The sequence below is a fragment of the Corvus kubaryi genome, unplaced genomic scaffold, assembly GCF_017639235.1.
Source record: "Corvus kubaryi isolate FWS band 111438036 unplaced genomic scaffold, C.kubaryi_AGA036_p1.0 split3-37344, whole genome shotgun sequence".
Taxonomy (NCBI): Eukaryota; Metazoa; Chordata; class Aves; order Passeriformes; family Corvidae; genus Corvus; species Corvus kubaryi.
In genome coordinates, this window is record NW_024582088.1 from 414,572 (window position 1) to 439,692 (window position 25,121).

At 53.6% G+C, this 25,121-nt stretch overlaps 1 protein-coding gene across 1 annotated transcript in view; it reads left to right on the forward strand.

Annotated features, from left to right (window-relative positions):
- The window catches only part of EPHA8 (EPH receptor A8), a 53,135-nt gene that overhangs the window by 23,004 nt on the left and 5,010 nt on the right, over positions 1–25,121 (forward strand). The window contains 12 exon segments of the mRNA XM_042015871.1: positions 13,083–13,238; positions 14,516–14,851; positions 17,055–17,179; positions 17,301–17,463; positions 18,234–18,330; positions 18,985–19,052; positions 19,539–19,570; positions 19,572–19,665; positions 20,474–20,659; positions 21,267–21,328; positions 21,668–21,877; positions 23,857–24,006. Coding sequence (XP_041871805.1) covers positions 13,083–13,238; positions 14,516–14,851; positions 17,055–17,179; positions 17,301–17,463; positions 18,234–18,330; positions 18,985–19,052; positions 19,539–19,570; positions 19,572–19,665; positions 20,474–20,659; positions 21,267–21,328; positions 21,668–21,877; positions 23,857–24,006 — 1,679 coding nt within the window.

The following is a 25,121-nucleotide window of genomic DNA, read 5'->3' on the forward strand; positions in this document are numbered from 1 at the left end:
CTCTTGCCTCTTTGTGGAAGGGCTGAGGACAGAAGCCTGCTCACAGAAGCTGGGACAGCCAGTCTCTGTGGAGGCTGTCCATGCCTTTGCTAGCTGGCTTCATGCTTCCAAAATGTGTGGCTGGTACCACTGCCAAACTCCCTGGGGGTTCCTGTGGCTCTGACAGGTCCTGGTGCACAGGGCATGGCCTTGGGATGGGGACTGGCTGGCATCAGGACAGGGGCTGCTCTGGCTCCGTCTTTCCCTACCATGGATCACTGGCCCAGACATCCCAGCTCAGTGCCCCCAGCAGCTCTGCCTGGTGCTGAGATCTCTGGTGTGCTCCAGCAAGGCACTACTTGCCCTCACCGAAACACCCACCGCTGGCAGGGGCTTAAAAGAGAGGAAAGCAAAAAGGAGAACACTGAGCTTTCATGGAACAAGGTCATTGCGTCCATGCCTCACCTCCCGGGGCTGCTGCAGAGCCCCTTGTCCGCGGGTGTGGGGAGCCTTCCCAGGGGCCCTCAGTGCTGCTGGGCAGCTTCGAGCTGCCAACTGAACAAACTGTGATAAGGAAGTGGGGTGACCAGCAGCAGGCACAGGGATGTGTGTGTACAGAGCACAGGCTCCCCGGGAGAGCCCTCCACACACATTTGTTTGCTCTCTGTTTCTTCATGGGACATGGTGAGGGGGAGCAGCACAAATACGAGTGCGGGGCCTTTGTTTGAGTTTCGTCAAGTGAGGAAACATCAAGTGGAGCATTTGTCTTAGGGAGACTTGACTCAAGGTTAGGACATCCGACACTGGACTGGAACGGATCCAGGGGCTCCTGCAGGTCTCCAGCTACAGAGTGGGAAGGATGGGCAGAATAAATGCTTTTATCTGAAACTCCTCCTGTCTGTGGCAGTTGATGTGAAAGTCATCCTGGGATAGATCTAATAACTCAGAAAAGGTCTTCCAGCATGTTAAAGAGTGGGTGCAAGATGTATGTGGGGCCAGGCATGTGCTACTGCAGGAGGGGGCACTGGCATGGGCCTCCTGGCTGGCTGTGCCAGCCCCACCACTGCAAGGAGCTGCAAGGTGGCTCAGATGGACCAAACAGCCCTTCCTTGTATTCCCCTCCAGCAGTCCTCTACTGCACACTCTGCCCCAGGACATCCCCACCCCAAAAGCAGGAGGCTGAGCGAGGCTGTGGCGTTGGTGCTGGGCTCTGCCTGCCTCATTTTCATGTGATTCCTTGGACAGGTTTGCTCTCTCCTTGCAGCAAAACTGTGGGAGTTTTGCTCTGTGGGCCCCTTCTCTGCCCTCCTGCCCATTTCTGGTGGGATTGCTCCAACCACAGGCATGGCACAGGAGGAAGCGTGGTCCAACATATGTTCCCAGGTGGCCCTGCAGATGGACTCAGACCCAGCAGTGCTCTCTGGTGAAGCTCTCCAAGCCTTGTGGCATCAGAATCAGGACAGAAACGTCACTGGACTTTCTCTGACCTCAGTGTTGTCTCACCCTCCTTCCTTCCCTGTCCCATTTTTCTGGCTCCAGCACAGTTTGCTGACCCAGCATCAAGTGAACAGGGGCAGCACCTCCTTGCCTGCATCTCCTTTGGTGGGGCAGCAGGACATACATTTACACGTGAAGGCAAACATGCTAATCTCTGATCTTGTGCCTGATTGGGGCAGAGTTCATTTTTCAGGATGAAAAGTGCCTTTTGGGGATGATTTATAACCCCGATGGATCTGTTGGAGTTGGAAATTAGCCATTTTAATTGTCAGGCGGACAAAAGCAGGATTCCAGTGGCTGTCGCCCCAGCAATTTTTCATTCTCGGTCACAGGGATGAGATGATATAAATCACTCCTTGTGGCCCTAATAATCTTTCTATAAATACCAGGGAAATTCATTTTTTGGTTGGGGAGGGGAGGTGTGGAGGGGGAAAAATTAGAGAGAAGATACTTTGCCTCTATGGCAGTGTTTAAAATATGATTCCAAATTAATTTCCTTCTGCCTTTCACAGCCGGACGCCTTATTTGTCAAAGCTAAAGGTATTTGAACAGTGGAGGTTTCTCCCCCTCCTCTTTAACATTCATTTTTCTAAGGGCCTGCCAGAGTGATGGAAGACAGCTCAGGAAACCAGACCATGGCCAGAGGTGTTCCCAGCCCTTCAGAGGAGAAGGAAAGTAGTGCCACAGACCTGGGAAGAAAGGGGTGAGGTGGGATGTGGTGAAAGATGTGTAGGAACATCAGGAACTTCTTTGCCTCTCATCCCCATTACAGAGTTGTAGAATCCCAGACTGGGGTTGAAAGGGACCTTAAAGTTCATCCCATTCCACCCTCTGCCATGGGGTTCCACTTGACCAGGTTGCTCCAAGCCCTGTCCAACCTGGCCTTGGACACTTGCAGGGATGGGGCTTTGCTGTCATCCATCATGTTGGATCCTCTGCTGCCCTTTTTTGGGGCAGGAGGGTGGTGGCTGGGATCTCCTACTCCTGCACTCATCCCAGCAGGATCCACACGTTTCACCTTGCTTTGATGTCCTGCTGTTTGCCATAAGGATGTGAGGGGCAGTTTCCATGGGATTGAGGGGGCCAGATCTCAGCCCAGGGGTGCTGGGATCAGGGCCATCTGAGATGCCAGCTGGCTTGGCATCAGATGTGTCACAGCCCCCACACACCAGACATTTGTCCCTGTATCCATGCCTAATGCCTCTGCCAGGTTCCTCCCCAGAGAATCCCCTTCTCCAGCTGGGACTGGGCACGTGTGCTACAGTTCCTAACTGGGCAGAAATGGGATTTGAGCAGGAATTCCCACATCTGTTGATGGCATCCTGGGGTCTGCCAGCTCCTAACATTCCCAGCATTTAGTCCCACAGCATCTTGTGCCACAGCCACCTCAAGGAGGAAACCCCTCCTGGGACAGCACAGCCCACTTGCTTCTCCCTCTGTTTTCAAGGTTCTGAAAGACTTTTCTTCCCTCACCCCCTCACCCACAGCCTCGGACGTGCTGCTCTTTCCTCCTTGAAACGCATCAGTCCACACATGACACATTAACATCTCTTACACACAGCAAATAGCAACTGCTCTGCCTAAACAGCAGAATAAGCAAGAGCAGGAGGGAAAAGGATCTGTCCCAGCAATTCATCAGATAAGGAGACAATCAGCATAATTCACCTTATTGATATGCAGCTGCTGTGCAGGACAAATAGAGACCCATTTCAATAAGGTCAGTGCAATTAGAGGGATGGGAAAGGGGAGCCTGGTTGTGCTTCTGTGGGCAGGGAAGGCTGAGAGCTGGGACATGAGTACCCTGTCCTGTGGGTGGATGGATGGATGGATGGATGAAGAGGAGGACATGGAGGCTCAGGCAGGTGAGGACAGTGGCTCTTCAACCACATCCCTCCTACCAGCCCCAGTCAGCCCCTCTTTGGGGAGGGCTGCTAGGCTCCTGAGCCACCAAGACCTTGGGTTGTGGTGGTGGTCCTTGGTGGATAGACCTTGGTCCTTGGACCATGTAAATTCATAGTCCTTGCATCAGGGTCCCCCTTTTGAGTCAGGTCTGAATTATTTCTTGGGCTGCATCTCTCACCAGCTATCAGTGAGCAAAACTTCAAGTTGGGCTAAAATCTGTTCAGCTGCTCACAGGTTGTACATGCAGAGGGAGTTGGTTTGGAGCATCAGCAGCAGTGCCATGGCTGTGGATCATGGTGCTGCTCTCTGGGAGCTGACACAAACCCATCCAGCATCCAGCCACGGGGACCCCCAGGAGCAGAGAATCTCCCAGGAAGGGTTTTCTTTAATAAACAAGTGGAAAAGAGGATGGGCCCTCTTCCCTGTTGTCAGAGTGGGTGGATGAGCCTTTGGCAGAAATGCCACTCCCAAAAAGCTTCTTTGTTGAATATCCATGGCTTTCAGGAGCCGTTCAGACATTTCTGTCTGAAGTTTGGGAACAGGCATCTTATCCTCTGGGTGTTCTGATTGCTCTGGCTGCTGTCCCTCTGCTGTTCTTGGGACCTTCAGCTTGGCTGTTCCCTTTAGATGGAAAACAGTGATGAGAGAGCAGGAACTGAGCAATTCCTAATTCCTGCTCCAGCAGCCCATGTGCACACGAGATGAGTGTTTGTAGCCTGAGTGAGAACAGCCACCAAACTCAGGTTTGCTGTGTGTGGCCGAATGAGGATCTGGCCCTGGGTTAGACTTTACCCAGCTCTGCTTCAGCTAAAAGATGGCCTTTTTCCTCTGGACAAGAGAAGAGAGGGACACTGCCCCTGCTGGAACCCTTCCCTTCCAGCCCCCAAAGTGAAGGAGAGGTGGGAATAGAGGAAGGACTGCTGGGCTCTCTCATTCCTCCTGTGGGACACAGCTGGTGGAAATGGATCTGGAGAGTCTGGTTAGCAATCTGGAAGCCAGTTAATTTTTTCCAGTTGGTGGGATTCATGCTGATGAACCAATCAGCAGATTTAATGTACCTTAAACCTTCCTTGTGGGCAACTTTAATCGAGCAATTAAAGCACCATGGCATTGCTAATTAAGAGGAGAAAATACCCAGCTTGGTAATTATGTGCTTGTGAATAGTTTTGTGTCCATGGGCATTTATGAAGAAAGTCCCACAGCTGGTGGGGCAAGGGGGGAGCAGAGCTGTGTGAGAGGAGGAGAAATGTACTGTGCTGGGGGCACAGCCTGGCATAGGGGCAGGGAAAGCCCTGGAAACACCTGCGAAAAAGGTTCCAAGTGAAGCCACTGGATGGGGCTTGGAGCAATCTGGTCTAGTGGAAGGTGTCCCTGCCACAGGTGGAACGAGATGGGCTTTAAGGTCCCTTCCAGTCCAAACCCTTTGGTGATTCCATGATTCTATGAGAATACCCTGTTACTGCAGCTCCATGCAAACATCTTGGAAGGTGTTTCACTTTTCTTGGTGTGGATTTCAAGAGGAATTTCTGTGCAAGCCGCAGCACACACATGGCAGGCCCAAGCCACAGCCTTAAGCGCTTGCAGCATCCTGTGCCTGCTGTCTGGGTACCAGGCTGTCACACTCAGAGCTGGTGGCACCAATGCTCCAGGTGTCCCCCACAGAGGGGTTCTGCCGTGAGTGTACCCAGTGTCCCAGTTTGAGACAAATTTGGAGGAACATCCAAATTTAACGTCCTCTGATAGAAGGCAGGTTACAGCCATCCGTCCCCCACCAAGTTTCAGGGGGAAAAAAATTTTCCCCAGAGGAAAGTGAAAGGAAAAAACCTATTTCTTTAACAGACACACGGGAAAAGAATAATAATGCTAAATAATAAAACCTCTCGCTGTGGAGAGAAACCTGGTAAGATTTTAGAGTCCTTTCTTTGGGCGTGGTCTCTCTCTCTCCTCTTCGGATCTGGGTCGGCCTGGGCCCCTTCCAGGCCTTGGTGGAAAGTTCTGAACAGTTCCAGAAGAGAAGAAGAAGAAGCCAAAGTCCCAGGGAAAAAAAACTTTCTTGCCTCAGCTTGCAGACTAGCTGAAAAGCAAAGGAGTTTAACTCTCCATCTCTCTCCTGAGAAAAGGAGCCAAGAGCTGGGAAAAGCAGGAAGGTGCTTTCCTCTGCTCTGTCGCAGCTAGGAACACAGGGCAGTGTGTATCTGTGTCCTTGAACACAAAATTGCTCATTTTTTTTTCTCCCTTTCTCACAAATCCAGCTTGAAGACACACAAAGGCACAGGATTTATGTCTGGGCATAGAGCAGCGATAGGGGATACACATCATAGAGTCACCCCAAGACACCAAGTCAAAGCTTCCGAGGGCAGGGGCAGAAACAGTTCCAAAGTGGTGCTGTGGGAGTTATGCAAAAGTCCTTTCCGTGATGCCAGAAACGGGAATCAAAAAAAGTTGATGACTCACAAGATTTTCATTGTGATTTGCAAGGCCACCAGCTGCTCTGTAAAATACAGGGAATACTGGCTGGTGAGACCACGTCACCTCCTGGTTATCCCAAAGCTCCGCATCCTCCCAGAAAAAGAAAGAAAGAAAAAACAGTTTGTTTTCCAAGACACATAATCTGTGACTGTGTATGAACACAGAATCATGGAAAGGTTTGGACTGGAAGGGACCTTAAAGCTCTCCTTGTTCCACCCCCTGCCACGGGCAGGGACACCTCCCACATGACCGTGTTGCTCCAAGCCCCGTCCAGCCTGGCCTTGGACACTTCCAGGGATCCAGAGACAGCTACAGCTTCTCTGGGAACCCTGTGCCATGGCCTCAGCACCTTCACAGGGAAGAGTTTCTCCCAATATGCCATCTAAACCTGCTCTCTTTCCTTTTTCATTAGCAAGGACTTCTTCCCCTAGAGGCTTATCCAGCCTTGGGGTGGGATCCTTGGGTTCACACTTGTCTCATACCGGGACCTCCAGCTCACTGTCTCAGACCTGGCTGCTAGGCTTGGACCCCAGGGGTGCTGGGCTGTGTGTGTGTGGCTGATTCAGCCCAGTGAGATCGCTGGAGAGGGCAGGAGGCAGGACAGGGTGATCCCAGGATCTCCAGCAACACTCCCTCCTCTAAAATCCAATGGCTAATTGGAAAACAAAACAAAGCAGCACCCCAGCACCTAAACCCATCTATTTATTTCTCTGCTAAGGAACAAACAAAAAGGATGGAGGTGCCTGCAGAGCAGCACTGTGTCCCACCAACACAACAGTATGGGGTTTGTCCTTGGCTGATCATTTTATTGTGTGCTACTTTTCCTCTGAGTTTTCTGTGTTTCAGCACTGACAGAAATGAAGGGTGAGAATGATCCTGAGCTGGAGTTCTGGGTAGTGATGGGGATTAATCAAATTTTAATTGTGCTTAGCAGGTCTCTGTGGCCTTCTGAGAAGTGGTGAAGAGCAGCTGGGCTGTGATGGATGAAGACATTCACCAGTTTGGGAATGTGGTTTTTTTTTGTTTGGGGATTTTTGTTTTGAACTCTTCCACAAAATTTGGCCATGTTTAGGTGGTGAACACAGGCTGTTGCTATGGGTTTCCAGTGTGCAGGTGCCTTAGAAGCTGTTGTGGGGAAGTTTGGACACAGTGAAGGAAAGACCAGGATTTTGCACCAGTCCTTGCCCTGGGGATAGTGTAACAACTGTGGGGGGCGGGGATCTCAAATTCCCCACCAGCACATTCAGAGGCTTGGTGAGAGCAGTAGGGCCCTGCCAGAAACTTGTTCTGCCCTTGGCAGGAGCTCCAGATGCCACCCATGTCACTGTTTGTGTGATGACTTCTTCCCCTTCTGAAAACAAGCTGCTGCTGCTGACACTTCTGCAGAGGCTGGTGGGGCTCAGCTGTGCGGGGGCGAGGGCTGTGCTGGCCCTGGGATGTCTGGGCACCCTCATTTTCCAGCTCAGCCCCTCTACACATCCACAGCCATATGGATGTGCTGAGAGGGCCCCCCCAAACTGCATCCCAGCTCCTGCCAGGGATGGGATGAAGTTCTTGGTGTTCTGTGTGTGCTTTCCTCTTTCATGCCTTGCAACAGCGACACAGGGTTACCTCCAGGACTGTCCCCTTCAGGGGTGCCCCATTCGGCCCCACCCCTTCCTCCAGACTCTGTTTTCTGGGTTTGTTTATGGTTTGGTGAAATCTGTGGGGTTTTTTCAGAAGCTTTGGATACTTTTATCTAAAACTCTTTGACAAGACTGAGTTTGGGAAACAGCTTTTTTTCTAATTCTGGCACTAGGCTGCCTGTTTCCATCTGACTCCAGCAAGCTGTAGCGTTTCCCTGGATGAGCTTTATAAAAAAGCCTTTGCTCCGAGCGTGCCAGGCTGTCTCACCTACACAAGTCTGCACATCGTCACCTCCACTCCCACATAAGGATGTCTGCACCAGGCAGCAGAGCAGCACTCGTAGCAAACTGAGATTTGGGTGTTTCCTGCTTTTATTTTTTCATTTTTTAAGATGTGGGGAAGAGCAGAAGAGAGTCAGGTGTGTGTCCAACAGTACTGAGATCAGGCTGAATGGGGATGTGAGCAACCTCGTCTAGTGGAAGGTGTCCCTGCCCATGGCAGGGCAGGGGAGCTGGATGATCTCTGAGGTCCCTTCCAAACCAAACCATTCTGGGATTCTGGAATTCGAAGGCTGGGGGTTTGATTCTAAGTGATTCTGTGACTCTAAGACCTGCTGATTTTTCTATGGCAGCATCATGCAGATTTCCAGTTTGAGATGCAGCCAGTCTGTACAACTATGGTTCCAGTTTTCCCAGCACTTCAAGTGAAGTTACTCCACTTGGAAGGGCGGGACCCTCCTAAATACAGCTTGTCCTGGCGGCAGTGAAATCTGGGTGTTACCAAGAGGGATTCAGGGTGTCCTTTGCTGTGTGGGCCATTTGCTGGGAGCCTCAAGCACAGGGTTCTGCTGGCTTTGCAAGGCAGTCATGGGTAAAAAACTCCTCCTGTTCCCCGCTCTGAAAGACTCAGGGGTACAATGGGGTGTGAAGTGGGTTAATTGTGGGAAGAAGGGCCAAGCAGCAGGGAGGTGATGTGAGCTGGAGTCTGGGGTGGTAAAAGACAAATTCAGGGCTGTGTACTGGTGTGATGGGTTGTACTGAGGGTGGGAAGAGTTGTGAACTGTGCGAAGGGGCTGCAAGGTGGGAGTGGGGCTCTGGACAGGCTAATGTGGTGCTCAGAGGCCAGAGGTGACCAGGGCTGGGGTAGTGCAGGGACAAGCAGCACAAGGAGGGTGTGTGAGCACCAGCAGGACTGTGGGGTGAGGCATGATGTCAGGACCAGGAGATTACTGAGAGCACCAGCCCAGCCAGACCCCCAAACTCCCTCCAGGCCACTGAACAGCCCAGAGCCAGGACTGACCTGGCGTTGCAGGGGAGGGGGAGAACAGCCCTGCTAAAACAGAAGATTTTGGGCAATGAGGCAGGTGCCTCATTTTAAGACAGGGCTGAGAATAACCTGCTTCTGTTTCAGTGTCTGTGTCATATGGGAGCTGAGATTGGAGGCATCATGCTGAAACTGGATTGAAAGGAGCTGGGATTTTCTGTGCTGGCTTGTGCAGCCTGGGGGGCTCTGGGACTGGTGCCTGTCTCTGGCTGTCACAGTGGCTGTGACACCTTTATTTCCATCTCTATCTCTTCCCAGCATGGCCAAAGAGAGATACATGACTGCTCTTCTGGTGCTTGTGGATGCCCAGATCTGTCAAAGGGTCAGGAAAAGGGGCAATTCGTGGCACCAGTGTCACAGAGCTGCCCCATGTCACCCTCTCAGCCATGCCCTCACCCCACCCAAACCTCCTGGGCTGAGGACAGAGCCAAGAGGGAGTGACATGGGGGCAGTGCTCACATTTGCAGCCCCACTGGAGCAGCCCTTGGTGGTCCCACCAGGGCCACCTGCAGAGCACTGCTCCCAGGCAGCCACTTGAGAGGGAGAGGAGCAGCTCATTGCCTGCTAGCGTATCCTTGACAGGTCCATCCATCATCTCTTGAGCTCTGCCAGCTTATTAGCAGATGTTGTCCTGTCCCCAGAGGATGGAGGGGGAGTGAAACAAATGGACCGAACTCCAGATGGCTGGCAGATCCCTCCATGTTCACTGTTCCTGAGGCAAACCTGCTGCTCCGGAGTCCTTTGGGCAGGCGGCGCATGAGAGTGGGGCTGGTGGGGTGGGCAAACAGGCAAGGTGTGCAGTGCAGGGTGGGGGGATCAGCGGAAGCCCCATGGAACAGATCCAAACAGGTCTGGGGTGATACAGGGCTAGAGATGTGCTCTGCCAAGCACAGGTTCAGTGCTGGGTTTTGTAGGCTCTGCTGGTGACACTGGGATCAGCCAGGTGTTTGGGCTGCAGGAAGAACATAGATGTGCAAATCTTGAGCTGAGTGGCAGGTGAAGGGGTGCTGCTGTCCCACATGCACTGCAAAACCACACCGTCATGTGAGATCAAACTGCTGGGACAGGCAGCGGGGCTGCCTGTTACTGGGGGTGGCACTGGGGACAGGAGCACTCCATAGCAGCACTTCTGGTGGCTCACAAAGTGGCAGGATCCTCAGACTCAGAGCAAGGGTGTCAATTACATCAAATAATGGGAATAAAAGAAACCCCACCTTCCCCAGGGCTCCAGGGAGGGCATTTCTGGCAGGTGGCTATAGTTGACTGCAGTGAAGACAGCAGAACAACCACTCTTGCACCTCTCTGCTGCATGGCTGCAGATTTGGGAGGCTTCTGTGTGTGCCACAGCCACACCTCTGGAGCCCTGTGTGTTTTAGACCTGGTGCATTTGATTGAATTTTTCCTGCTGGGCACTTCTCTGCTGTTTGCTCTTCCCAGAACTAACCTGGGGGTCTTCTGCATGTCACTGGTGTGGCATGAGAGAGCTCAATCTGGAGCAGGACATGCCTGGCGTCCTGTACTGGAGGTATTTTATACCTTGTGCAGGTTCAAGCTGGTGCCCTCTCCCGTGCCTGTGAAAGGCTTTGCACGTGTGTCCTGCTTCCCTCTAAAGTGGGCACTGAGACACCCAGAGGTGCATGACCCCCCAGGCAGTGCCTGCCCCAGCCCCAGGTGCTCCCCAGCCCTCCCTGTGTGCTCATGCTGTCCATGTGCCGGGAGCTGGCTCCCGATGGCTCTGCCCTGGTGCACAAATTCACCTGTAATTTGTCATTTAGTATAATTTTCCCCTTGAGTGCATCTGAAATAATTGTGACTCATTGCTACAGGTAATTAATGGCTTTTTTACAGCATTAAATGCTAAGTGATTACAATTGCTCTGTGCAAATCTGCTGTGCTTCGTGTTCCCATCCTTCCTGCTGCCTGCCTCTCCCTACCTGAGGTAGTACTGATTTCTCTGCTCTTAGTTAAATAGTGGTGGAGGGAGCCACTCCAATGCCTCTGGAATCACAAGTCCCTGGTTGCTGCATGCGTAGAGATGATGGTGGTTTGCAGGTCCAAGGGACATTTGCACAAGTTAGAGGCAGCAGTTCCTGACCTGCACCTGCCCGGCACCGACAGGGGCTGTCCCATTGCTCACCTCCCAGCCGTGCTCATGCAGTGTCTTCATCCTTTCCCACATAGAAAAACTGGGAAATCTTCTTTCTTCCAATTTATTTTGGAGTTTGGTTGGGGTTTTTTTTCACCAGCTAGCTGCCTCCCAGATTTGTCCCCACCTGAGAACAGGATGTATCAGTGCTCATCTCAGTCTTACACCCAAAACCAAAGGGCTGCAGACTGGAGGGTGTTGCAGCATCAGGCGGCCTTTGGCAAGGGCAGAGTCCCTGAATCTCTTGGTATCATCAGCACCAGTCAGCACCAGAACCTGCCAAATGTCTTGGGCTGTCCTTGGTGCGGCTGGCAAGGGACAGCAAACCTCCCCTGAAATCTGCATCCCCTGTGTTCTCTCCTCTCCTGATGCCATTGGGGAAGTGAAAGGTGCCAGAAGAGCTGGGTAACAAAACCAGCCCCAAGCTGCTGCAATTTCACATCTGCATTCCCTTGCATCCCCACGTTTGGGCATTTTTGCTCCTTGCCCTGATGCCCTTTGGGGAGTGGAGGAGCAGGAATTTAGGAACAAAGTCTGGAACTGCTGGCCTTTGCTGTACCAAGATGTGACACCAACCTGTGACACCAGCCTGTGACACCAGCCTGTGGTACCACCTCTGGCACGTGCAGCACATGTCAATCCTGCCAGTGGTATCACTCCTCTGCTGTTAACAGAGCGTTTGGTGCAAAAGTGCCACAGAAACTGGTGACAGAGCCTGGAGAGGGACCAGCAAGTGGTCTCCACATGAGGGATGTGTGACTGGAGCACTGCCTTCAGCTGCCATTGCTAGAGTAGCTCAGTTATAAAACTGTTGTGTCACTGTGCAGTGTGTGATAGGTGGAATATGCTGGTAGCATCAGTCCAGGGAGATCTGTGGCAAGGAAAGAGTGTTATTAATAGAAAACAAATCAGCACCTTGAAACAACAGAGCAAACAGCATGGAGGGACCCAGCCCACTGAGGATGCTGGATCACAAACAAAACCCTTTTACATGCCTGAAAGCAAAGATTGAGGCTGTATGCAGATCTGGCCACTGGAGGTAAAGATGAGAAAATGAAGGTATTACTACCTCAGGGGGGAAAAATGGAGATGAGTCAGAGCCAGGAATAATCCTTGAATCACTGCAAGTGGTCCTAAAAGTACCTCAGGAGTACAGGGACCCAGACAGAGCCTGCTCTCCCTTATTTGGAATCTAAGCCTGCAAGAGAGGGCAGATCCTTCCACCCCCAGACAGATACCTGACATGCCACATGTCACTCTTGAACAAATCGATTTTCCTAACAAGAGACGAGCTGTTTGTTTGTGTGACAAATGATCCACCCGAGGGGCTGCTGGGAGAAGGGGGGAGGATGAAGCAGAGCAATGCCAGACCTGGCGTGGGATGAGCTCCTGCATCAGGAGGAGGCAGAGGAACTGCAGGCAGATTGTGTTGTCAGAAAAAAACTTCTTTTCAAGGCTGTCTCATTTGGCCTGAATGTCCCTCTGCCTCTAGAGAGAGAGCAGTGGGCGTGCGGTGCCTTTTTGCTGTGCCATGCAGCAAGAGAGGCTCTTTCCCTGGAGTTTTGTGCAGGGGAACTTGTTGCTCTGTGTGGCAGCACCCCAGGGTCTTGTGGAGGGACATGTACCATGTCCCAGGTGTGGAGATTTAATTTCTGAAACCTCCCACATGGATGCTTTTGGGAACCTGGGCACAAGCCAGTGTTTGTGGCAACCACCATGAAGTGGGGACTGTGTTGTAAATTTGCTCCATAAATGATTTTTTGGAATAGTTGCCAATAGATTTCCAGTGCTGCATGTTTGATCCCTGCAGTGCTCTCTGTCCTGAGGGCAGACAGTGGCTGGACAGCAGGCACAGGTGCGAGGAGAACAGCTGGAGCTTTTCAGGCAGCTCCTGAACAGCAGAGTGGGGAACAGGTGTCAGGATGGCAGTAAGTGCAGCTGGGGGAACAGACAGAAGTTTCCACAGAGCCCAGTTTCCAGGTGGGCAGCTGGAGGGGACTCACCCCGGTGCAGGGGAGAAGGCTGGTTTCCTGTGCTCAATGTGTGAGCACAGCCCAGCTTTGTGCTGGTGGGATCCTCTGAGCTGTGGGATGATCCTCATCCAGGCACATCCCTCTGACCTGGGTCCTTCTCTCTGCAGCCTGCCAGCTGGGATTTTACAAATCAGCCCCTGGGGACCAGCTGTGTGCCAAGTGTCCCCTGCACAGCCACTCGGAGAGCCGGGCAGCGCGCGTGTGCCGCTGTGACAGCAGCTTCTACCGTGCCGTGCAGGACCCCCCCTCCGCCGCCTGCACACGTGAGTACCCCCTGAGTACCCCCTGAGTACCCCCTGAGTACCCCTGGCTGCCCTGTGCCCAGCCGTGCTGCACTGGGGCACGTGGCACATCCTTGGACCTGGCAGCTGCTCCTGGCTGAGCCCAGCACTCTCCCCTGGCCCTGGGCCTGATGCCCAAGGTGCTCCTCCAGCCCTACAACCCTGAGTCTCTGTCTGGCACGTGAGCTGGGAGCCCCCCTTAGCTGCACTCCCTCACTGCCTCTGTGTCACCCCCCATCCTGCTGCTCTCCAAACACCACTGACCAGAATCAGAGAGTCACAGAATCATTGAGGTTGGAAAAGCCTCTGTGTTCATCAAGTCCATCCATCAGCCCAGCACCACCACCATGTTCACCACTAAACCGTGCCCCCGAGTGCCACATCCACACATTTTTTGGAACACTTCCAGGGATGGTAACTCCACCATTTCCCTGGACAGCCTGTTCCAATGTCTGACCATCCTTTCTGTGATGCAATTTTCTCTAATACCCTCTCGTGGCACAACTTGAGGCCATTTCCTCTTGTCCTATCACTTGTTACCTGGGAGAAGTGATTGGCCCCACCCCAGCTTTCCTTTCCCAGAAGTGCATCGGGTAGTCAGACACCCCTGGGCAGCCATGGGGTCAGTGCAAGTGTTGCTGTGCTCTCCTCCTCTGTGGGTGGACAGTGACACCAGGGTTTGTCATATGGTCTCAGCTCAGCTTTGCAACAGACTGCTTTGAGGGGCCCAGTGCTATTAAAAGGGGACAAGGACATCCCAGGGGGAGTCCTCCTTTCTGTAGTTGGTCCAGGAGGACAGACAGGCATGGCATTGCTAGCTGAGGCCAGGGTGAAAGAGGGGTCAGCAGCATCTGACCTGTGTTTCCCTAAGGAATATCCACCCAAGTTTATTAATTCGCCAAGGAGATGTGGGTTTACCTTTCCCTTTAGGTGGGCATATCCAGCTCATCAGCACTGTGGCTCTTCCCCCAAATCTTCATGCTTCACCATTGCTTCCTGCTTCTCCCAAAACTAACATCTGGCACTTGGCATCCTGATCCAGACCATTTTACCTCCAAGGCATTTCACCCCAAGCCCTGCTGAGTCTTTGCTGTCTCGTGTCCAGTGCATTCCCTGCTCTGGGCAGTTCTGTGTCCCTTGCAGCAGTGTTTGTGCGCTCAGCTCCTGCTGCCCAAGGTGCATCTCCATCAGTCCCACACTCCACCATTCCCAATACTCCAGCAGCCCTCGCTCTGTCTGAATCCCTACTTCTCTTCCAGGGCCCCCCTCTGCTCCTGTGAACCTGATCTCCAGTGTGAACGGCACCTCTGTGACCCTGGAGTGGGGCCCGCCGCTGGACAAGGGTGGCCGTGCGGACATCGTGTACAACGTGCTGTGCCGGCGCTGCGCGGGCGACGCGGGGCCGTGCGAGGCCTGCGGCAGCAGCATCCGCTTCGTGCCCCAGCAGATGAGCCTGGTGCAGGGAGCGCTGACCGTCACCAACCTCCTCGCACACACCAACTACTCCTTCTGGGTGGAGGCCGTCAACGGCGTCTCCGACCTCAGCCTGGAGTCCAGGAGAGCCGCGGTCGCCAACATCACGACAAACCAGGCAGGTAGGAGGAGCAGACCCCCCTCCAGGCTTGGCCTGTGGGGGTGATGCTGATGTTGCTCCGACGTTGCTCCAGCCAGTGTCTGTGGGATCCAGAACCTGCTCTAGCAGTGAAGGGCTGGTTTGGTGATGGGCTTGGGACAGCCAGATGTGACCCCTGTCCTCTCTGCTGCTGGAGGTGGGTTCGGGGAGCTGGGATGGGCTGGGGACAAGTTGCTGCCCAAGGCAACTCTTATCCCTCTCTGGTTCTGCCTCACGGTGTCCTTTTTCCTCCTCCTTTCCCTTCACTTCAGCCTGCAGCTGCTGTTGGAGGCTCCTTTTCTGCAGGAGACGGGGGACATGGAGAACACTCGTTTATTGACAGGAACACTAAGTGGAGCATGAATGTTTCAGGCTGATCCTCCAGCCTTTTGTTCCTTCCCAAAGGGCCAGGCAGCAGTTCATGCTCTGCTCTTAGCTCACACCAATGCCAGGCCCCAGCAAGTGACAGCAATGTTTGCTGGGAAAAGTCTTTCCCATGCATGTCTCACCTTTGCAAATTCCTCACTGCAAAATGCTCTTTCCCCAGGAAACCACTGAGCAGTGCTGTAGCCTGGTAGGACAGGACCTTGCTCCATGGCACTTCTCCGTGGAGCACACTGTGGGCAGAGAGTTCAGAGCAGGGACTGACCTTCCTTGTCAGTCCTCCCAGTTTGAAATGAGCCCCCAAGAACTTCCCATGATGCTGAGCCCCTTCTGCTCTCATGGCAGGGGTACCAGCAGGAGAAACCTGGGGAGCCTTGCTGGATAGCTCAAGGCTGGCATGAGAACAGGTCCCTTTGTCACTAATGCCAGCCTGTAGCGCTTCTGCAGCACGTGGAAGTGGCTCAGTCCTGCTGGCTTGATCCCTCACAATCCCTCCAAGTGCTGATGAGCTGCCTCAGCCTGATGCCTCAGATGGAGATGCTCTCAGGAAGTGCTGAATATTCCCATTTTGACTTCTCAGCCGCAAAATGGATTCTGAGCAGGTGCTGTGAAAGCAGCAGGGTTGGGAATTTGGTAGTTCAGCTACTGTGCTCCAGCTGCTGCATGTGACAGAGCCCCCTGCCCTCCAGAGAGCTGAGGGACCCTGACACTGCATGGGGGGACCTCCTGGGTGCTGGTCACCCTTGTCCCCCCAGCCCCAAAGGCTGAGCACGGCTGAGGCAGATGCAGCACAGATTCCTTGGGGCTGCTTGGAGCGAAGGCGTTGCCCATGCTCATGCAGTTTAACTGATTCCCAGCATCCCATCCTGTCCCATCTCCCCAGGGTGCTCTGTACCAGCAGCATTTTCTGCTTCTCAGAGGAGCCAGCCCCAAAGATGAACTGAGCTTTAATTGCTGCCCTTCAGTCCCTGGGTGCCCCACTGCTGCTGCAGCCCCTGTGTGGCCTCTTTTGGTCTCTGTGCTGCTCCAGTGACACCCCTGCACTGCAGCCATGGCCACAGCAGCTGTCTTCCCCAGGGCTGCCACATCTCTTTTTTCACCTGACAGTGAAGCTCACAAGTGGGGCCTGAAACTTCCCATGAGCCATACCCAATGGCTGCACCTGGCCATCACACTCTGAGGAACTTCCAGTGGGTATTTTCCCAGTGGGAAAAGAGGCTGGTGAGTTGGTTCCTCCAGCTGTGACAGCAACAGCTCAGGCGTGGCTACAGGTACACGAACTGATTCACAGGCTCCCAGCTCAGGCCTGGGAAGATGACAAATATACCAGGGCGGCAGAGCACCCCCAGGGCACTTTTAGACTGGTGCTCAGACCCTGACCACACTTATCATCTCCCCTTTCCCTCTTCCCCTGCCCCTCTCCCTTTATCCCAGGTGGAACAAGAGAGGACAGAGTCCTGTTAGGGGTCTCCATGGCCTGCAGCCCCACTGGTACTTCTCCTCTCTGGCTCCAGATCACAGCAAATCACCAGTGTCCCCTCCTGCCTGTCCTGGGACAGTGGCCTCCTTTCTCATCTTCTCAGAGCTGCTTCACTCCATGGGAAAGAGACTGAGGCAGCCAAAGCAAGGAAAAGCCTGTTTGCAATCCCCATCACAGCACTCATCTCCACATGGCTTTAATTAAACCAGAAGCCTGATTTAAGCCAGGGGTCCTGCCTGGGGCTCCAGTTCCACCCTTCCCTGCTGCTGTGTCCTGCTCCCCCCCATCAGCAGGCACCTAACCCCCTGTGTCTGGTCCCCAGCCCCATCACAGGTGGTGGTGGTGCACCAGGAGAGCACAGGCCAGAACAGTGTCACGTTGCTGTGGCAAGAGCCGGACCAGCCCAACGGCATCATCCTGGAGTACGAGATCAAGTACTACGAGAAGGTAACGCTGAGCTTGTTTCTCAGAGGCCCCTGCTATCAGCCAGCCTTGCACAAGGGGCTTCTTTGGAAGACTCTGGTCACTGTGCTGATGCAGAGAGAGTTTTGTTGCTGATTGTCCCCAGGACAAGGAAATGCAGAGCTACTCGACTCTGAAATCCAAGAGCACCACTGCCACCATCTCTGGGCTCAAGCCTGCAACCCGCTACATTTTCCAGGTGCGGGCTCGCACCTCTGCCGGCTGTGGGAGGTTCAGTCAGACTGTGGAGGTGGAGACTGGGAAGCCGGGTGAGTGTGTGCAGGTGTGGGGTGAGGGAAGTGTGGGGCAGAGAGCATGGACCCTGGTGATGCCCTTCTCCGTGGCCACTGTTCCTCCACCACACAAGGAGGGGGCCTGGAGGCACATCCCCTGGCATTTCAGCCTGCAGGGATTGCTTGAGGTTGCACTCCTGAGATGTTTGGGACAAGAGGAAACACTCAAATTGAAACAGGGCTTAGATTGGATATTAGGAAATATTTCTTCACTGGAAGAAGATATTGGAACAGGCTGCGCAGGATAGTGGTGGAATCACCACACCTGGAAGTGCTTGAGGAATCTGTTGATGTGGCACTTGGGGATGTGGTTTAGTGATGGCCTTGGCTGTGCTGGGTTGATGGCTGGACTCAGTGATCTTAGAGGTCTTTTCCAACCTTAATGATTCCATGAATCTATGCTTATACATTAGAAAGAAGAGGGAGGAAGGATGTAGCAGTTAGTTCAGGGAAGACGTAGAGAGGTCCTGAGGCTCCAATCTCCTCTCTGTACCAGTTTGCTGTGTCACCATGGCTTTCTCAGATCTTGGCTTGGTTTCCCCACATGCAAATGGTCCCTGTACACTGGGAGAGGCTTAAAACTGGGAGTAAGTGGAACAGTGCTTCATCTTTGAAGACCATGACCCCATGGTCATCCCAAGGCTTTACCTTTGAAGACCATGGGGTAGGTACATTCCTGAGCTCAGCAGTGCATTCACCACTCCAGTCCCCACTTCAGCTCACCCCTTCCTACCCTGCTTCTTCAGCGTCTCTCCGGTACGACACGATGACGATCGTCTGGATCTGCCTGACACTCATCACTGGCCTCGTCGCCTTGCTGGTAGTTCTGATTTGCAAGAAGAGGTAAGGGTTTTCTGGAGGCCAGGGGGATTTTCTGGAGGTCTCCAACAGGGACAGGAGGGACGGGAGAACTTTGGCACAACTTTTCGCCTTTCAGTTTGTCCAGAGCATCCATAGGTCTGGGATTAATAAGCAGCCAAGAGACTTCACTTAAGGGTCACCACTTTCCCTGAGTCAGAGCCAGTCTCCAGATCTTCCCCTCTTCATGCCAGCAGGCTGAATAGTAATAAATTGGTATATACACTATAATATATGATATATGGAACATTAGCAGCACAGGCAATAGCAATTCCAGTACCAGAACTAGTACCAGTACAAGGGCTGACTGGATGGACTGGTGGGTAGGTCAGGAGTGGAGAGATCTTTTCTACCTCAGACAGATCCAAGGGAGACTGTGTGCTCTGTCTGAGTGTGGCTGAGCCAGGCATGTGGAGCACACATGCTTTTAGCACTGCCAAGCCTCGGAGAGCACCTGGAGAGTTCTTTGATCCAGACCAAAGTGTCAGTCCAGCGAGATGCAGGGATGCAGCTGGTGGATGGCCAGGTGTTTTCTCTGGCTGCCCACAGCCCCGGCATGCACTGCCTTCCACCCTGCTCTTGGAATGCTTGTGGATGGGGGATGGGGGCTTTTTTCTGACCCTTGTCCCCCTGTGGCAGGCACTGTGGGTACAGCAAGGCTTTCCAGGACTCTGATGAGGAGAAGATGCATTATCAGAATGGGCAAGGTAGGACAGTCTCTGGGAAGGACCCCAGCCAGCCCCATGGAGGGGCAGAGCTGGACTGTTAACCCCTGACACTGCTGTGGTTTCCAGGGGGAGGGGTTTTGTATCTTGCCTCCTCCTAGGAACATGTCTTAGGAGACTTGAGCGGGGGCTCTGATCCCAGGGGCATCCTGGTAATGGGGTTGAAAGGTTGAACAGGGTGCACTGAGACTGCAGCAGGATCATCCCAGAGAGCAGCAGGCCAGGGGCGGGGGGGGGGGAGTGATGGAGTGGGACAATCATGTGGAGAACGCCTGGGCAGCCCGGTCCTGAACTGCTCTGAGGACACTGCTGGGCCAAAGAGTGACTTAGGGTTCCTTGTGCTGCATCTCTGTGGCTCCTCAGCCTGTCCTGCCCCTGCCCATCCTCTGCCCTGCTGCTGGGTGTCCCTCCTCCCAGCACGGCTGCCTGAGAGTGCTGATCTCCTCTCTCCACTTTGAAACCTGGCAGTGAAGTTCCCCGAGTCCAAGTTTTATGTGGACCCCCCACACGTACGAGGACCCCTGCCAAGCTGTGCATGAGTTCACCCGTGAAATAGAGGCCTCCCGGATCAAGATCGAGAAGGTCATTGGGTCTGGTGAGTCCTGGGGCCCAGCTGCCTCTTTGGATCGTGTCTGCTCGGGGAAATCCATGATCTGAGGTTGTGCCGTGCCCCTGGCCCGCTGGGATCAGAGCCGTGCTCAGCAGGGCTTCATCTGCTCCTTATCCTTGTGAGATCAAAACCTCGGATAGAGTGGGGGTTTGGGGGAGTGAAATAAACCCTTTGGAGCAGCCTGGTGCAGGGGGTTGCTTGTCAGCAGGTGTGGCACTGGTGGCTCAGGCTGGCACAGCAGATGGCTCAGCCTGTCCCCATGGGTGCCCCAACATGCACCCATGAAAAACCTGGGGTGACAAGATGCAAATGAAATTGCAAGCGAAATGGTAAATTTTCAGAACAAAAGGGAATTTTGCATAGGAGCAGGGGCTTTCAGGGAAGCACAGTGCAGAGATGGAGCTTGAACTTCACGAGCAGCACCCTAAGGGCTTAACCCAGAGAAATGATGAGGGTCATCCTGGCTGCTCTGAGACTCTCAAATTTGTTCATTAAAAACAATAAAGCAAGTGCCACTGCAATCACTGCTCTTGGCCCACTGCCTTCAGTGAAAGGCACCAGAGACAGGTGGTTTCTGATGTTCCCACCCTTCCTGAACAGGAAGCCAGAGCTGAGCAATCCTTTCAGAGGATTGAATCCTGGAGGGGTTGGAGGGGGTTGAAATTCAGACTGAAACCCAGAGGGGCTGGGGCATGCTGTGAGTATGCTGACAGACTGGATGATTTGTGGTGTTGGTGGGTGAGTGCAAGAAGTGGAGGAGCTCTCCATGCCCCCACTTTCCCTTGCCTTGCAGGGGAGTCTGGAGAGGTGTGCTACGGCCGCCTGAAGCTGCCAGGGAAGAGGGAGATTCCCGTGGCCATCAAAGCACTGAAGGCAGGCTACACGGAGAAGCAGAGGCGGGACTTCCTGAGTGAGGCCAGCATCATGGCACAGTTCGACCACCCCAATGTCATCCACCTGGAGGGTGTGGTCACCAGGAGTATGTGGCTGGCAGGGGAGGGAGCGTATGGCGGGGCAGAGTTGGGATGTATCTCCCTGTGAGCAGCCTGGGAGATGGGGGTCAGGGTTCGCTTTGGGTGCACTCCATCCTTCACTGCCCCAGTGGCTTTTCAGATTCGTGCATTTACCTGGGACAGCCACCCCCTTGCCTTCTCTTCCAGGACAAAGTTCCTGTGGCAGTTCCACACCTTGCTCTGCAGTGTGCTCCAGGTTGTTGTTGGTTTGGGAGATGTCCTACTCAAAGGCATTTACTTTAAAGGCTGCCTGTATTGAATCACAATTTGAAGTCTTCCTCCAAAAAGGCACATTTTGATGCAAAGCCTTACACTAATGGCATGCAAATTTCAGCAGGGTGACGAAGCTGACCCAGCCATATCAATGGCACCTGGAGGGAGGGGTACCTGTCTGGGTTGTTGCCACATCCCCATCATTGGGCCAGTCCTGCCCAGCGCAGGGGTGACACCAGTCTGAGGGGCTGCAGAAGACCCACAGGCCTGGTTTCATGTCTCTCCCAGTAAAAACCTGGCACTGGGCTTCCTGGAGGAAGGTGACTTCTCTGCTAACCTGACCTCCCTTGTCTTCTGCAGGCAAATTGGTAATGATTGTTACTGAATACATGGAGAACGGCTCACTAGACACCTTTCTCAGGGTAAGGAGGGAGTTTGTATTTTCATTCACTGCACATCCCCTGGGGCTGGTTCCTGCTCCTCAGCCTCTCAGCCACTGAAAGCCCTGTGTTAGAGAGAGCTGTGGGTGCTGGGCTCTCACCTCTCTGGCAGACACAGGCTCCAGGCATCGTGTCTGGCTCCCTGGAGTGACACTGCAAAGGCAGGGACAACTGCCTGAGCATGTGTCAGAGGCACTGAGAGGGCAAGGAAGTGGGCAGGGGCACAAGCTGGAGGCACTTTGGTACTAAGCCAAAGATGAGAGGCACTGGGGGGCTGGTTTAATGACAGCAGCACCAACAGGATGGTTATTTCCTTTCCAGAAACACGACGGGCAGTTCACGGTGATCCAGCTGGTGGGGATGCTGCGGGGCATCGGGGCGGGCATGAGGTACCTGTCTGACCTGGGCTACGTGCACCGGGACCTGGCCGCCCGCAACATCCTGGTCAACAGCAACCTGGTGTGCAAGGTGTCCGACTTCGGCCTCTCCCGCGTCCTGGAGGACGACCCTGATGCTGCGTACACCACCACGGTGGGTGGCTCACAGTGCTGGTCCCTAGTGACTGTTGTTGCCTCAGGCCACTGACACATGGAAAAGTCAGAGACTCTCAAGCCAATACAGGTAGGGCAGGAATGGTGATGTCACCTCCTGCTGACATCTGGCCCAAGAGCTCAAACCCAAAGAGGTCCTGAGCGTTGTCCTTCGCACAGGGACATCCCAGAACTGAGTGTGCAGTGAACAAAGAGCAGCAGGATGGGAGGGCGGGGAGTTATCAAACATCCCCAACCAACTGCTCCCATGGGCACGTGTGGCTTACGTGTCCCTGTTGGAGTCCTTCCCTAGGCTGTGTAGCTCCATTCACTCCTCAGTTGTCCTAGACCCGTCAATCCGTTGGGGGGTGTTCTGGTCTACCCTTCAGCATTGTGGCCACACACTGGTTTTTCCATGTGACTGCCTCATTCATGGATGTGGAAAAGGTGGGAATTGATTTTGCAACCTGTGTTTTTATTTCATGCAGGACACTTGTGTCTGTGAAGCCATGTTGAGATTTTTCTAGCCAACCTGGCAGCTCTGGAGCTTGATGTTCTCCTCCATGGGAGGTCATCAGAAGCAAAATGAAACACATTTTCATGAAATACATAGAATATGTTAAATAAAATGAACTCTTTTTGCTCTTCTCTCTCCATGAAAAGAATTAGTGTGCTCCCCTGGCACATATCTGGAGGACAGACTGTTCCTGATGGAGGCCAGTTTGGAGCTGTAGCTGAGGATTCCAAGCATCATTTCTCAGAAAGACCAAGACTACAGAAGCAGAAAGGGCTTCAGGTTCCTTTGGGGTAGCTGATGCCGAGCAAGTCCCAGAGCAGCTGCAGCTCTGAGGGATGAGTGCACCATGGCCCAGCCTGATGAACGTGGCCTTCATGCTCTTCATGGCTTCAGCAAAGTGGAGAAGCTGAGCCAGAGGGGCTCACTGTTTGTGTGTCCATGCACTCACCTGCTCCCTCTGGTATCTCAAGAAGTAGCAGGGCATTCCAGATAATTTAACTTTGGGGGAGGTTCCTGCTGCTTGGTTTCTGCTGCTTTGAGGCACCTCAGTGCAGTGAAACCCACCAGAGCTGGTTGCTGTGGAGGAAGACTGGATAATGTATAGTGTGGGTGGAGCTGAACCACAAGGAGGCAGTGCCAGAGTCAGGATCTCTGGTGAGGTCTCAGTCAGGGTACCCTTCAAATGAGGTTTCTGTTGTGTTCAGCAACTTGTGTTCCTCCTGTGTTGTCTTCAACGTGCTCAGGAGATTGCTTCCCCCAAGGGACTCTCCCAAGAGACACGTTGTTCATCTTCAGTCCTTATCAAGGCATGTGCCAGGGCAGGCAGAGCTGGGTAGAGGTAGAGGCAACTCTCCCTATACAGGTATCCCTGGAAGGTGATCCCAGACACACCATTCCTGCCCCAGATGCTCTGGGAAGCCCAGCCAATGTTCCCTATACTGCAACTTTCCTCTTCAGATGTCTGGCAACCACATTTCCAGCTTAAAAGCATTCTTGGTCCATACATTGCTGATTTTTGTCAGCATGGTCCTTTAATTGAATGCGTCTTCTTTTTCGGTGTTTGCCTGTCAAAGCAGGGAAGGACAGGGAGCACATCCCATCACTCTCCCTGTCTGCTCAAGTCAGGTTCTCTGCTTGCACCCAGGGTCAGCTCTGTGCTTGTGTACTCTGGTAGCCCAGGGGTCCTCTTCATCACTGTGAATTCCTTGTCTCTTGAGCACTGGGGGACCAAATTGTCCATGAAGACCTTGTAAAAGAGCACAGTGTTCTCCCTGCTCTGCTGGAAACACCTTGAAGTCGTCCTTCACACACACCTTTGGGCTTATCTTGTGCACACTGCCTCCTCAGTCCTTCCCATAAGACGCCACCTCAGCTTATTGCTTGTCCAACAGCTGTCCTAGCTGCAGAGCTCAGGACGCTGAGCCCTGCCTGCTCTGAGCCTCCACTCTCACTCACTTTTCCAGGGGGGGAAGATCCCCATCCGCTGGACGGCTCCCGAGGCCATCGCATACCGCAAGTTCTCCTCAGCCAGTGATGTGTGGAGCTATGGAATAGTCATGTGGGAGGTGCTGGCCTACGGCGAGCGGCCCTACTGGAACATGACCAACCGGGACGTGAGTGCTGCCAAACCTGCCCCTCCTCCTGCCCTCCCCAGGCCAGCGTGGTGGGGGGCTGGGAACAGGGCCCCAAGGATCAGCTCTTGCCTCTCCTCACATCCCCACAGGGCTGTGCACAGGGTGCACGTCCCCTCTGTGGGGACAGCAGTCCATCTCTGCACTGCACAGCCTTTGCCTTTGCAGTCCCGTGGCTCCCAGGAGTGACCGGAGCTCACTGGTCATTGACCTACCTGCTGGCCCTTCCCAGTCCTGCCCCGTCCTGGGGACACTGACTCAAGTGCCTGGTATGAATGCAGGCAGGGAGGTCGCTGCCACGCTGCCTGTGTGCACCGTGGCTGTCCCTAGTCCTGCCTTTCTGCTGGCTGGAGAGATTCCGCACATTGTGCCACCTTTCCGAGTCCCTGGAACGGGTTAGGGCTTCCCTAGGATCCCTGCAGCTGCACTGCACCAGCCTGCCAGTCCCAGTGCTGGGCATCCATCCCTTCCAGTGCCCAGGTGAGGTTGCTGACAGCCTCAGGCTAGCCCCACCCAGCTGTAGGCTTTGGGCTTGTCTGAGTTGTGTGGAGCCACTCTCACCTGAAGAGTAGTATAAAATCTGAAGGGGAATGTAGGTTATAATCCTGACCACAACCTGAGGGCAAAATTTCCAAAAGGAGGCAGTAAATGAGTAAAATGAGTATTTTGGCTCTGCAGAATCACAGGACTCCTTTTTTAACCTATGAGTTCTATAAATCTCCCCCTGTGCTGGGACTCCCCTCTATTCCTAGGTTTCTTTTTATTTTGTGGTGGCTTTGGTGACAGCAGGGCATGAATGCAGTGGCTTACACTACCTCCTCCACACAATTCCTTCAAGCAGGGTTTCCTCCAGCCTTGCTGACCAGTGCCACGCCCTGGCTGTAGAACAACTGAGTGTGAGTGCAGCCCTCGTGGCTTGTCTGCTGGAGGGAAGCTGCAATATTTTAGGCCACAGCACCACTAAATAACTCTGCTGTCATAGCATTGATTTCCTGTACGTGTGTGGTGTCCAGCCTGCTGCCAGCTCTGCTTAGAGCCTGCACGCAGACATTCAGTTGTTGTTTAGCACAAAGCTTGTGCCCAGCCCTCTGCTCCCC